The sequence below is a fragment of the Cryptosporidium sp. chipmunk genotype I genome (assembly GCF_004936735.1).
Source record: "Cryptosporidium sp. chipmunk genotype I strain 37763 chromosome Unknown contig_15, whole genome shotgun sequence".
NCBI classification, from domain to species: Eukaryota; Apicomplexa; class Conoidasida; order Eucoccidiorida; family Cryptosporidiidae; genus Cryptosporidium; species Cryptosporidium sp. chipmunk genotype I.
The window spans coordinates 269,930-283,514 of NW_027125583.1; the positions used below are offsets into that span (position 1 = coordinate 269,930).

General features: G+C 32.8%; 6 protein-coding genes across 6 annotated transcripts; 4 read left to right on the plus strand and 2 right to left on the minus strand.

The window, feature by feature from the left end:
• Positions 1-151: 151 nt before the first annotated feature.
• On the plus strand, positions 152-1,129 carry ELE39_000936 (uncharacterized protein; the record flags this gene model as incomplete). The annotated part of the gene is made up of 1 exon (XM_067344013.1): positions 152-1,129. The coding sequence occupies one exon, from the start codon at positions 152-154 to the stop codon at positions 1,127-1,129; it is 978 nt and encodes a 325-aa protein (XP_067202694.1).
• Positions 1,130-1,134: 5 nt separating this feature from the next.
• ELE39_000937 (uncharacterized protein) lies at positions 1,135-2,475 on the minus strand (the record flags this gene model as incomplete). Its single annotated transcript, XM_067344014.1, has 1 exon — positions 1,135-2,475. One exon carries the CDS (start codon positions 2,473-2,475, stop codon positions 1,135-1,137), a length of 1,341 nt encoding a protein of 446 aa, XP_067202695.1.
• A 408-nt stretch (positions 2,476-2,883) lies between these two features.
• Positions 2,884-3,627, minus strand: ELE39_000938 (tyrosine phosphatase-like domain-containing; the record flags this gene model as incomplete). The annotated part of the gene is made up of 1 exon (XM_067344015.1): positions 2,884-3,627. One exon carries the CDS (start codon positions 3,625-3,627, stop codon positions 2,884-2,886), a length of 744 nt encoding a protein of 247 aa, XP_067202696.1.
• Positions 3,628-3,933: 306 nt separating this feature from the next.
• ELE39_000939 (uncharacterized protein) lies at positions 3,934-4,473 on the plus strand (the record flags this gene model as incomplete). The annotated part of the gene is made up of 1 exon (XM_067344016.1): positions 3,934-4,473. The coding sequence occupies one exon, from the start codon at positions 3,934-3,936 to the stop codon at positions 4,471-4,473; it is 540 nt and encodes a 179-aa protein (XP_067202697.1).
• A 247-nt stretch (positions 4,474-4,720) lies between these two features.
• Positions 4,721-5,541, plus strand: ELE39_000940 (proteasome subunit alpha1; the record flags this gene model as incomplete). Its single annotated transcript, XM_067344017.1, has 2 exons — positions 4,721-5,016; positions 5,079-5,541. 2 exons carry the CDS (start codon positions 4,721-4,723, stop codon positions 5,539-5,541), a joined length of 759 nt encoding a protein of 252 aa, XP_067202698.1.
• Positions 5,542-6,365: 824 nt separating this feature from the next.
• Positions 6,366-13,526, plus strand: ELE39_000942 (type I fatty acid synthase; the record flags this gene model as incomplete). Its single annotated transcript, XM_067344019.1, has 2 exons — positions 6,366-12,314; positions 12,360-13,526. Coding segments are annotated over 2 exons (7,116 nt in total), but the record flags the coding sequence as incomplete, so codon positions are not given.
• Between the last annotated feature and the right edge of the window lie 59 nt (positions 13,527-13,585).

A 13,585-nucleotide genomic window follows, 5' to 3' on the forward strand; every position in this document is an offset into this window, starting at 1 on the left:
AAACTATTTGCATTACACCATTGCAAATGTTGTCCACTTACATGCAGGTCACCTAAAGACAAAATGCCCGCCGAAAAAATTGAGGAACAAAATTATTAGGAAAAATTTAAGCAAAAACAATAACCACAATTTTTTCTTGGAGTAATGGATAATGAATGCTAAACTAACTTTTTGGCTATATACTGCTACGTTGGTCTTTATATGCTTTACTTACACTTGTAAATCGCATGAATCGTTTGATCCAAGATCTCCTAATGGGGGAGTTACTTTAAATGGTTATGTGCAAAAACCAGGAATTTTTTATTTTCTAAACGAGGAACTTCGTTGGAGAGATCGTGACTTTCCATTTTACAATATGTTAATGAGCATTATTGCTACGACTTTTATTAATCTTGTTGATCAGATTGAAAAGAATGAGGAGGGGTTAATGCTTTATTATAGCAGAGAAGTAGCCAGACTTGCAAAAAAAGGAGAGGTTATTAATTCAATTTACAAAAGCTTTTTAACAGTCAAAGGCTCAAAAGATGAGCTCAAAATTTATGAAGAACAATTCAAGCCTTTCTGTAAAAGTTATAGAATTGAAATAGCTAAAAGTCCCATTATATCAATTGTATCCCACTCTACCTCTAAATTAAATGCTTATGATTATCTAATTCCATTTATCCCAAACGAAGTTCTAGATCCAGTTATGAAAAAGTTTTCAATTGAAGTAACCAAGTTTTTGTGGCCTCAGTCTTTTGCTGAAATGTCCAATGGCTTTATAACTATGATCGAGAAGTTGGAAAAACTATGCAAAAAAATAAACTTCAATCTTTTAGAGTCATGCAATGAATACATGCAGCAGGCCAGGCGTTACCTGATTGATCTCATTAATAATCATGAGAATTTTTTAAAGTATTCAAAAATGAAAAATGCAAATTATTTAGAGTTTTCTAATGTCTTGAGAAAGCTACGCGGTGAAATACTTTCGTTCAAACCTTACCAGATTGTATTAAGAAAGTTAGATCCACTTAAAGCAGATGCACTAGGAGTGCCTATGTTTTCTGGATTTAATCACAGCATACTCGATGAAACAATGAAAGAGTACTATGAGTTACTTAAAGACCGGAAATTAAAAAACAAATTATGATTAGTTTAAATTTTGCTTGAAATTGAATTAATATTAATTATATATATCGGAAGTACTTGTTTAATATTGCTTATGGTATAGCACCTTTTTTTAAAGCATTCTGCTGGTTTGTCAGTAATCAACAAGCAAATTAGGAACCTGGAAATTTTTTTAATTTCATACAGTACTTCAAGCTCATAAAGATGTATATCATCTTTATTTTCAATGGTTTGTGGCCCAAAAGTGTTAGCTAAGAGTGTTTCAGGTTCCTCTATGTACATTAGCAACTTTAGCTTAAGAACATTCATTGAATTCTGATATAATTGTTTGATACTATTTATAAATCTATTCCTCGCATGACAACAAAACATTTTCCCAATACTAGTCACTTCAATGCTTATTTGAGATAAATTAAAAATCTTTCCCTTGATCAAAATCAAATCCTTCACAATCTGCATCTCTTTTAGTGTGCAATAATATGGTAAGAATGAGCTTTCGAAGCATGAAATTCCATTTGGAGGTATAACGGATATTGATAATAATTTTGATTCTATACTATTCAAACTTTCTATTTGCTCGTAGATAGGTTCTTGAAACTCATTTTGTTTGTTTAGTTTTATCTTTCTTATATTATCTTTTTTTAATCTTCTTTCCAGGTTTCTAATCTTTTTTTCAAGATTATCGACTATTTCCCTAGTTTCTAAGTCATACTGCTTTAACAAACTTATATGGGGCGAGTCTTGTTTTTCCAAGTTTTCATTTTTATTATTGCTTTTGCAATCTCTATCAAACTTAGAATTGTAATATGGACTATCATTAGATTTAATATTATTCAACTCTATTCCGTTATTGTTGGGAATGTTTTGATTAATTTTACTATCTTTTTTTTCGTTATTTTTTCTTAATTTCGGGGTGGATAAGTTACTAGCAGTCTGAAATGAGATATCTTTTTCAAACTTGTTTAAATCAGGTACTTTTGACTTGGAAGTCGAGTAATACCTTTCAATTAACTTATTCACAAATGAATTATTGTAACTCAGTGAACTTTCAGAATCTATTCCCGAGCAAGCATTAATTTCAGTACTGTACTTTTTCTCATTTTGGTCGTAGCGTCTGTAATTTAATTTTCTTTCATCTGTGTAACTCAAATCTAAGTAATTCTCATTTTGGATCAATTGTATTTGTTGTTTCTTATTTTTAATATCGTAATCATGTTTATCCCTCAAATTCCTTATATTTGTTTGACTTCTTGGATAAGAGACTGATTTAATATACTTTCTCAAACTAGCCAATTTTTTTTTGCATCTTGAAATAGTCAAATCAACATTTGTTGATGCAGGCAAAAATAATTCAGTTTTTTTATGCATTTCAGAAAGTTCTACATCTGTTTTTAAAAATCTATTTAGAGTTATAATCTTATCTTCGGAATAACTCAAAAATCATCAACTATATTGATTTGTTGTACCACATTATATCCCGCAAATTTGCATGAAAAAAAAACTAATAATTTTTTAAAATTGGTGTGGTTTCCACAAACATTTATGCTATCATTAAAATATTTAGAACAGACAAAAAGGTTTGATTCTTAAATTTCTTTTCGAAATAACTACACCAAATCACATAGAGAAAATTTTATTAGAATCTATAAATGTGGCTTAAGTATTAAGGTTTCAAATAATATTATTCTAGAATACTATTTTACAAATTACAGTCTTCAATTAATTTCATTTAAATAGATACTCGAATTAAAACATTTAAGTCCTAAGGGTCGCGGATTATTCTACCTTCGTATTATCACTTTCCAATTTCCATAAATTAATTAATGATTTCTTTCTCTGCTTGATCATATATGAGTACATAAATATAGAACCAGGAATATATATACACAATATAACAATATATAAGCATGCAAGATTAACTTCGAAATTCAGAGCGTTAGGCATTTTTGTGGGAAAATGTAGTAATCTTTGATATATCGGATCGTTTGAACTAGAATTGTTATAAATATCAGAGATAAAATTCGAGCAAATGATTACCTCACTCAAGATACCAATTGGATACAAAACTGCAAATGCACTATATCTGAGCCATTTAAGAAACAAAGGCATCCTAATTGATGGGAAGTTTAACGAACATTGCAAAATAACATAATATGGATATCTAATTAATTCTGATAATGACCAAGTTATTATCATGATATTTGAGAAAATCGTTGAAATTTGTCGAGAGTTGTTGGGAGACAAGTAGAATACGATCCATACTATGTGCAATCTCGAAGACACTTGGATAATTGTGGGAAGAAATTGCGACTTCACAATTCCAAGTGAAGAATTTAATATATCTAACACTGCTAAGCTTTGTGAAATTCTTAGTGCTATCATATGCTTGGCAAATTGTTCAGAAGCACTTTTTATGCCAAGTATTTCATTAATTGTAAGGTACAATGTCGTAGCCCATAGTAAGGTTGAAGCAACACCATATGTAATTAAATAGACACTTTTAGACTTAGAGCTATGCATCTGAATTACTATCCCACAACACACTCAATAGCTGCTTGTAATTGCCAATACAGATAAAACTTAAAGGTTTTCTATTTTTTAATAAAATTAGTTCCAAACAATTTATTACCGCCTGCCAATTTATTTTGGCGCTAACTATTACTCAATTACTAAGTTGAGTATTGCATAGAAATAATTAATCAAATCGACTCACCACATGAAGACTTAGCTAGCGGCTTCCCTGACATTCATGAACTCCTTCTAGAGTATAATGACCTATATTTCTATGGGTCTCTCGGCTCTGTAATAATTAAATGGAGCAACAGAATGACATTGTGTGCAGGTAAATGTACATATGAAACTGGAGGGAGATGTGTTGTCAGCCTTTCAGAGCCACTACTAAAGTATAGATCCGTTAAAGAGTTAAGAGAAACAATTTTGCATGAGCTTATCCATGCTTATTTGTTTTTGACCTCAAACGACAGAGATAGAAACTCTCATGGAAAGGAGTTCTGCTATCATATGAACAGAATCAACAGACTTTCCGGCCTGAACATTACTATATATCACAATTTCCATGATGAATTGAGCTACTACAGGAGGCATGTCTGGCGTTGTAATGGTATTTGTAGAAACCTTCCACCCTACTATGGATATGTCCGGCGTTCGATCAATAGAAAACCCGGCCCATCTGATTCTTGGTGGAATTTCCACAAAAGAACATGTGGAGGTTGTTTTATCAAAGAAGCCAAAACTATAACTCGAATTAACAATTCTAAATTATCAGATTCAAAACCTGACAGGCTGGATTTTAGTTCAAATTTAAATCAAAAAGATGTATTGGAGATTATCGAAATTAGTGAATAGGTCGTATTTAATTAATAAAAAATATAAGACTTTGCTTTCTATTTATTTATTTTTTTCTATTTAGCCAGTTTAATTCTTTTTTTCATGGATGTTATACCACACTTGATATTGTAAGTTAGGCGCTAACAAAGTATTTGAGGGGTGTATAGATGCTTTTGTTTAGAGGGGTTGTGAATTTTGTCCGTTTTAGGGACTTGGATTTAATTTAATATATTAATATACTTTATCAAAATTTTGAGCAGATAAAATGTCCAGATCATCTCAATCTCTACATGATAGGCACATTACAATCTTTTCACCTGAAGGTAAACTTTATCAAATAGAATATACTTTCAGAGCTGTAAAAAACTCAAACATTACGGCCATTGCTATTAAAGGCAAAGATACCGTATGCATTGTATGTGAAAAAAAAGTTCCAAATCAACAAGGTCAGCAAGATAAGCTTTTGGACCCTACTTATGTTACATCTTTGTACAAAGTAAGAAAGCACATTGGGGCAGTAATGCTTGGTTTGGCTCCTGACTGTAGATCGATTATTTCAAAGTAAGTTTAACCTAAATATGAAACGTTGATCTTTATTAAAATAATTTAAATTTCTGAATTAGATGTAGGGAAATTGCCGGGAAATTTGCTTTTGAAAAAGGAGTTGAAATTCCTGTTTCATTTTTGTCACATAAAATTGCAGACGTGAATCAACTATATACTCAGCATGCATCTATGAGGCTATTGGGTGCTTCTGGAATGTTTATCTCAATAGATGATGAAGACGGACCTTCACTGTACAAGATCGATCCAGCTGGCTACTTTGCGTCTTATAGAGCATGCGCTGTTGGTACGAAAGAAAGAGAAGGGAATAATGCACTTGAGAAGATTATCAAGAGCGAGTCTTTAAACAACTGTGAAGAAGTTGTTTCCGCAAGTATTGACTGCCTTAAAACTCTACTTGGAGTAGATTTCAAGGCCGAAGACATAGAAGTTGGAGTTGTTACCAAAGACATGCCCGAATTTAGACTTTTAAGTGTTGAAGAAATTGATAATTACCTAACTAGTATCGCTGAAAAGGATTAGGGATCATGTTTCCAGCCTAATTCAGAAAGAGAATATTGAACATGCAGAAATGGAATGCTATATTTCAGCATAAAAATTCTAAATCCGAACGCTAACTAAGATTTGATTTCTTTATTTTCATTAAGTCTGTTAAGATATTAAATTTATAGTTTTTTTCTGGATTTTTTTCGATTTCTTTAGCCCCGTTTCCTCGAAAAATGGTGTGGGGTGAGTTTCTACCGCTCTTTGACATTTTCTCGCTACTGATCCTTTGAAGTACTAGCGGCCATTTTGGAACCTTTTATAATCTAAAGTGAGGAGATGTACGCAATTTTGTGTCTACAAATGCAATACTCACAGAGGATATTGATGGGCGTGTCTGAATTGTAATAAAGGTGCACTTTTGCATTTATGCTATTTTATTTTTAGAAAGTATTTCCTTACATAATACGATAAACCTAACTGCAATCTAGCTATAAAAGAACTTAAATTCAACCCTGAATTGTTGACAAAAATACTGGGAAATTTTGTTTGCATTTAAAGGGTTACGAAATTGTTCATTTCAAGTTTAATAAATACCATCTTTTTTCTAAAATTATAACCAAAAAAGACAGAATTTATTCATATTTACTGCTAATTCAAGATAAGTAAGCTTAATAAAAGTTAAAGGACTATAACTACTACTCAAGAATAATAAGTAGCAGGTTTATTAGATATTCAATTCTCAACATAAATTTTGACTAATTGATAAAAATTTATCTTAAGATTATTTGTCGCGATTTTAAGATAAGAATAATTTTAAATAAACTTTTTGTTATATATTGATTTTGTCTTCTGGTATTAGAATGCTAAACAAAGAGGAGGAAGGGCCATGCATAAATAATACATTAAGCAAATTACTTAATAAGATGAGTCCGGAAAACAACGCATCAAATTTTCAAGATCAAGTTAGCTTAGAAGAATTATTTTCCATATATGGTAAAAACCCATTTTTTTATATTCTCAAAGAACATGCTAGAATAAATGGATTTAGGGAATGTTATTCTTGGCTAGGCTCAAACGGAGACATAAAGAAGAAGTTTACTTATAGAGAACTATTTGAAAAAGTAGTAGAATTAAGCTGGTACATGAGCAAAAGGCTAGGAATTAAGGCAGGTGACAAAGTAATTTTGTGTTATACGCCGGGTTACGATTTTGTGATTGCATTTATTACATGTTTAGTTAGTGGAATTGTTGCTGTCCCGGTATATCCTCCTGATCCAATGAGAGGACACAACGAAATACAGAGATTTTGTGATATAAAACAAGCTTCGGAAACCAATATCTCTCTCACTTGTACATCTTATTTAAGAAGTGTTGAGATAGCTAAAACAATGTCAACCGATAAAAGGTTTAAATCAATAAGGTTTGAGGCAACTGATAATTTGAAAATAGGGAAAGAGGAATACAGAACTGAAGTACAAAAAGTGATTAATGATGTTATTGATCATGATTCTAATTATTCTGATTTTTTGGGGGTTGATTATGATATCAATACCGTAGCATTTCTGCAATTCACTTCAGGATCAACTTCTCAACCAAAGGGGGTTATGGTTACACATGGAAATCTTCTTTATAATATTCATATTTGTATTACTAGCTATTCATTCCCTTCTGTTTTAGAAGAGCATTATAAAAATGAACTTGACAGTATTCCTGCTGGAATTACAGTTTTGAAAAAAAACGAGCTTTCAGAGAATGAACTATCTTTTATTAATAGCGAATTTGGAGAAGAAAAAAAGTTTATGTCATTAAATGATCTTAAGTATGATAAATCATATTTATATATGAGTATTATTAATAAAGTCTTATATAAGAATACAATGAGTTCAGCTTCTGTTTTCAGCTGGCTTCCTGTTTACCATGATATGGGGTTAATTGGTTTTGTCTGTACTCCATTGTTTTTTGGATGTAACATTTTTCAAATGTCCCCAATTGACTTCATAAAGAAGCCTTACCTCTGGATGCAATGCATGGATAAATACAATTGTAGTGTGAGCGGTGCTCCAAACTTTGCTTTTGAAGTTGTAGTCAGAAAAACTTCAAAAGAAATTTTAAATCAACTCAATTTAAAACATGTTTTTGCCATTTTATCTGGAGCTGAACCAATTAGAAAAACGACTATTGACAGGTTTACTGAAGCTTTTAAATCAGTGGGAATAAAAAGCAATGTTATCAAGCCGGCATACGGTCTTGCAGAGCATACCTTGATTGTAGCAGGTAGCAATAGTTTCCAGCAAGAGGTAAAACATATCACTGTTAATACTAAGAAATTAAGGGAGAGGAACATTGTTGAAATTAAAGAGGCTACAGAGAAAAGTTCCATAGAAACAACATCATTTGTTTCTAGTGGTATGGTTTACAAGGGAATTGACTTGAGAATTGTTAATCCAGATAGCTTTAAAGAAGTAAATCCCGGAAATGTTGGTGAAATTTGGATTTCAAGTGAATCTGTAGCGCTTGGTTATTACAATAACAAGGTAGAGACAGAAAAAACATTCAATGCAAAGTTCATAATGCTAAATGGAAAAACATCAAAAAGTACTTACATGAGAACTGGGGATAGCGGTTTTATATTAAACAATATGCTTTATATTTCAGGGAGAATAAAAGATATGATAATCATCAGAGGTAGAAACTTTTATCCACAAGATATTGAGGAAGTTGTTGATGGGGTCAGTGGGGTTAGACAAGGATCAGTTGCTGTATTCTCTGTAGCTCAAGCCGATGGAGAAGAAGTTGTTGGTATCGCTGTCGAAATTAGGATGGAAACAAGCATACTTGGAAGAGTAAGAAGATTTTTTGAAAAACCTGCTTATGAGAACATTGTTCGAGCAATATCGAAGGCAGTATTTATTGGTCATGGGTTACCAGTACATTACATTTGGCTTCTCTCGCCTAGAACAATATTAAAGACAAGCAGCGGAAAAATCAGAAGATCTCAAACTAGAGATGCAATTTTTTCCAAGAAGCTAGTTCCATTATTCGAATGGGTTTGTGAACAGTCTCCAATATCTGACGCTCTGGTTGAGCGATCTTCGCAATTCATTAGTCCAACATCCTTGATTATTTCAAAGTCCGGAGTCCAGAATAAATCGAAATTCTATGAGAAAACGCACTCAGACCAACAAGCTAGAGACGAACAAGCTAACGATGAAAAAAATGAGTTAAATATTGATGAAGTTAAGATAAAAATCATTGACTTTGCTGCACAAGTACTGGGAATTACACAAAAGGACCTGGACCTTAATGCCCCTCTACATGAATATGGGATAGATAGCTTGGGGTCAATTCGACTATCTGAAATGATGAATGACGAATTCGGTGTGGAACTTGACTCTACACTTTTATTCAACTATCCAACCGTAATAGAAATTGTGGACTTTGTTGCAGCACAGATTTCTGGAAAAGAGCTTTATAGAAAGAACTTGCTTAATCGATCAGGGAGCGACAGCTACTCAGATATAGTAGTTGTTGGAATGTCATGTTCATTTCCCGGTGGTTCTTCAACCCCAGGTGAATTTTGGAGTTTATTACAATCAGGAGTAGATGCAATAGGAGAAATTCCAAAGAGTAGATGGAATATAGATGAGTTCTATTCAACCGATCTGGATTTAGAGAACAAAATGTATACTAAAGAAGGTGGCTTTATAGAAAATATTGATCATTTTGGAGCATCGTTCTTTAAAATATCTCATGCGGAAGCAAGGTCTATGGACCCACAACAAAGAATATTTCTTGAAAAGTCTTTTGAAGCGCTAAAGGACGTGGGCTATACCATTGATAAATTAAAAAAAAGAAATATTTCTGTGTTTGCAGGTTGTTGTAGCAATGACTGGACCCATATTTGTAAGTCAGAATCAAGTTCGAATATTGGTACATATGCAGCAACAAGTCATGCTGCGTCAATAATAGCAAATAGGGTTTCATATACACTAGGTTTAACTGGCTCTTCTGTAACAGTTGACTCTGCTTGCAGCGCATCAATAGTTGCCCTTCATGTTTCTTTGCAAGAAATTTCTACTGGGCAATGTGAAGCAGCCGTTGTGGGAGGTATTAATTTAATGCTTTCTCCACAGATCACTATTGCTCTTTGCAAAGCTAGGATGCTTTCCGCAGATTGTAGATGTAAGTCTTTTGATGCAGCAGCAAATGGATATGTAAGAGGAGAAGGTGTTGGTGTACTAGTTTTAAAAACAACGGAAAACGCTAAGAAGAATGGTGACAAAATCTACTCAGTTATTAAAGGATCATCAGTTAACCATAATGGAAGGTCTGCAAGCTTAACAGCTCCAAATGGTATCTCCCAGCAAAATGTAATAAATTCTGCCCTGGAATATGCAGGAATAAGACCAAATGATGTTGGTTATATTGAGGCACATGGTACTGGCACATCTCTAGGAGACCCAATAGAAGTATCTGCGTTAAAAAGCATATTTTCAAGAACAAGAGATTCAGGAAAACCCCTAATTATTGGTGCAGTTAAAACTAATATTGGGCACTTAGAAGGTGCTGCAGGTATGGCCGGTATTTTCAAAGTTATTCTTTCTTTATTAAATGATACTGTTCCTCCAAATCTTCACTTTAAAAATATAAACCCTCACATCAACCTAAAAGGGTTTCCTGTAATTATTCCGACATCTAACATTCCACTACAAACATATGACGGTTCAAAGACATGTGCAGGAGTTTCTGCATTTGGATTCGGTGGCACAAATGCACATGCAATTTTTGAAAAACCGAATTTAAGTATTGATTTATCAATTAAAACAGAATATTCAGAGAAAAACAAGGCGAGAAATAGTCCTATTGTATTTTTGTTTGGTTTTCAAGGATTCCAGCATGTAAATATGGGTAAATATTACTTTGAGAAAGAGTTAGTTTACAGAGAATGGTTCTTGAAATGTTGTAAAATAATTGACCCATACTTAAAAATATCACTAAAATCCTTAGTTTATCCTGAAAATAATAATATAGAAAAATTAAGGGAGCTAAATAAGATACTTGAGCAGGAAGAATATGCTCAATGTGCGCTTTTTGCAGTTCAGTATTCTCTGGCGAAACTTTTGGAATCTAAGGGAATATATCCGGGAGCAGTGATTGGACTTTCAGATGGCGAGCTTGTTGCATCTGTTTACTGTGGGTCTATTAATTTGGAGGATGGACTAAAAATTTGTATGCTAAGGGCATCTTTATTAAGTGAGTTTTCAGTCAATGAGGGCAGAATGGCACTATTCAACGTATCTAAGGATGATGCTGAAATGGCTTTAGCGGATGTAGGACCACAACATAGTAGTAAGGTCTCAATTTTTGCGTCTCTTGGTTCAAATCAAGTCTTGCTTTCAGGCGATGAAGAAAAACTTGAAACTGTAGTTTTTATATTAAACGAATATTACCCCGGAGCCAACGCTCATTCGATAGATGCAAAGTTCCTAAAATCTAGCTATTCGTTCGGAACCAGCGAAATGAATGGCCTTATGGAGCCAATTGCTAACTTGATGGAAAATATTACACTGGATACTCCGATTATACCAGTTATTAGTGGAACTTCCGGTAATTTTGTTTATGAAGAATTAACGAGCCCAAAGTATTGGGGATGGCAGTTAAATAACCAATTATCTATTTCCAAGGCACTTAATACTGCCATCTTAAAAGGAGCATCTACAATATTAGACTTAATGCCAATTTCAAGATCAGAATTTGGAATTTCTGACATTTTTAATTTTGAAAACATGGATAAAGACATTGTTTATTATTCAGTTTTCGAGGACACAAACTTACAAGGTTATGAACCAAATAAATTCAATAATATGACCAAGATGATATCTGATATATTGCTTAAAAACCCATTTAATAGTGTTTACAACACATCCATCCAAGCCATGGATAGTAATGGACCATCATATCGCCTTGAATCATTCCCCTGGACCTCATTTAAACATTCAATACTTGGGGAGCAGAAATCTGTCGATGGATTAGTAAAAATTGCTTCCAGCCTTAATGTTAAATCAATCAAGTTATTTTCTGACCATAAGGTCCATGAAACCATTGTAATACCAGGAGCAGGACTCATTGATTTGGCAGCAGCATCAATTTTAACTGTTTTGATGGGTGATGAAAGTATTTTGCAAGGATCTAATTTATTATTTGGAGAGAGCATATCTGTAAAACTAAAAAATGTGGTTTTCGAAAGACCGGTAATGCTTAATAGAAATAGTTTAATTTCTTCAGAATATCCGGAAGTAATTAATCAACTAAAGTCACACAATAAATCCAATAAGTTTAACGATAAAAAAACAAATTTAATTTGTAACATTGAGTCCGATGGAAATATTTCTATACAATACGGTAGCTTTGACAATCGAGAAGATTTTGATTTCGATGAGATTGAAAATTCAATGATCGATTGCTTTTCTTGTAAGGCAAAAATTTCCGAAGAAGAATTTGTTTTAACTGAGGATCTTGCGCAATTAAAGAGTAATACAAATATAAAGGAGAATCCAAAGATAATGTATGACGAATATGAGGAAATTGGTTTGAAATATGGAAAAAGGTTTAGAGTTGTGAGAGAACTTTATAGAAATGAGACATGTTCTGTTGCTTTAGGAAAAATCTATTTAGCAGATACATGTAAACTTGGAACATTTGAATCTGGGTTTTATTTCCATCCTGCAATTTTAGATGGTGCTCTCCATGTTGCAGGCTCACTATTAAAATATAGGGATTCTTTCAAGAACAAGAAAGCAATGGTGCCAGTAAGTATTGAAGAAGTTGAAATAAAATATATTAACGCAAATCAGATAATTTGGGCTGCTGCATACCTGAACGAAGTGACCCAGAATTCTGCATTTGTCAATCTAGTTTTGTTCGATTCAGAAAGTAATTGTATTGGGAAATTAGTTAAGGTTTCTCTACGTCAATTTAGCAATAAAAGCATTTCAAAACCTATAGTTTCGAATAATGAATTACTTTGGATCTCAGAATGGGAGAAATCTGATGTGCTAAAATTCCCAAGCAGCATTCTAGAACAGAGTGAAATTAATTTAAAAATAGCCATAATACATTCGGGATTTAGTAATATGAGCGAAACATGCAATATACGATTACTTAATAACGATAGAAGTTTTTTTGATTTAGATTCAATAAGGGATAGCAGTATTGAGCAATTAGAAAAGCTCATAGATATAAGATCGATTGATTCATTAGTTTTCCTTTCCCCAATTGAATTAGCCTACTCTCCCGAGAAAGATAGCGAGAAGATTTCAATTGATATCTTAGAAGCTACAATGAAGATATGTAAATTGTACTTGAAGGTATTAAAGCAAAACAAACCCTTTTATCAGAACCCAAAAAAAAATATTCCAAATTTCTGGATCGTAACGGCAAATTCTCAAAATCTAATGAATTACAACGTTAGAGGAAATATTTACATTCCAAGTCACTCGGGATTATGGGGATTGGCCAAATCCGCAAATCTTGAAATTGGTTCTTTAATAACAAATTTTAGCCAGCCAATTAAGTGTGTGGATCTAGAAGTTACAAATTTTAGTGATAATCAAAATTTGGCAAAAACCATAGAAAGTTCAGTTAGATGGATAGCAAGTTTTGAATATTTATCTTTAAAAGAAAAAGAAAATAAGATTTTCAAATTTGAAAGAGAATTCAGTATTTCCTCCGAAAATGTCTATGTCAGCAGAATTAATAAATTCCATAAACAAATTATTGGACCAATTGAACTATTCATGCCAAATAGAGGCTCAATTTCTAATTTATCCTTAATACCATTAGAGCCCATAATACTTGATAAACTAAATCCCAATGAAGTAGTTGTGAGAGTGAAATCTATTGGATTAAACTTCAGAGATGTATTGAATGTTATGGGATTGTATCCCGGAGATCCTGGTCCTCCCGGAGGTGACTGTTCCGGTACTGTTGTTGCCGTTGGTGAAGGTGTTAAACATATCCAAGTTGGTGATAATGTTTTTGGAATTGCTCCCGGATGCTTAAAAACTTATGTAACCACAGA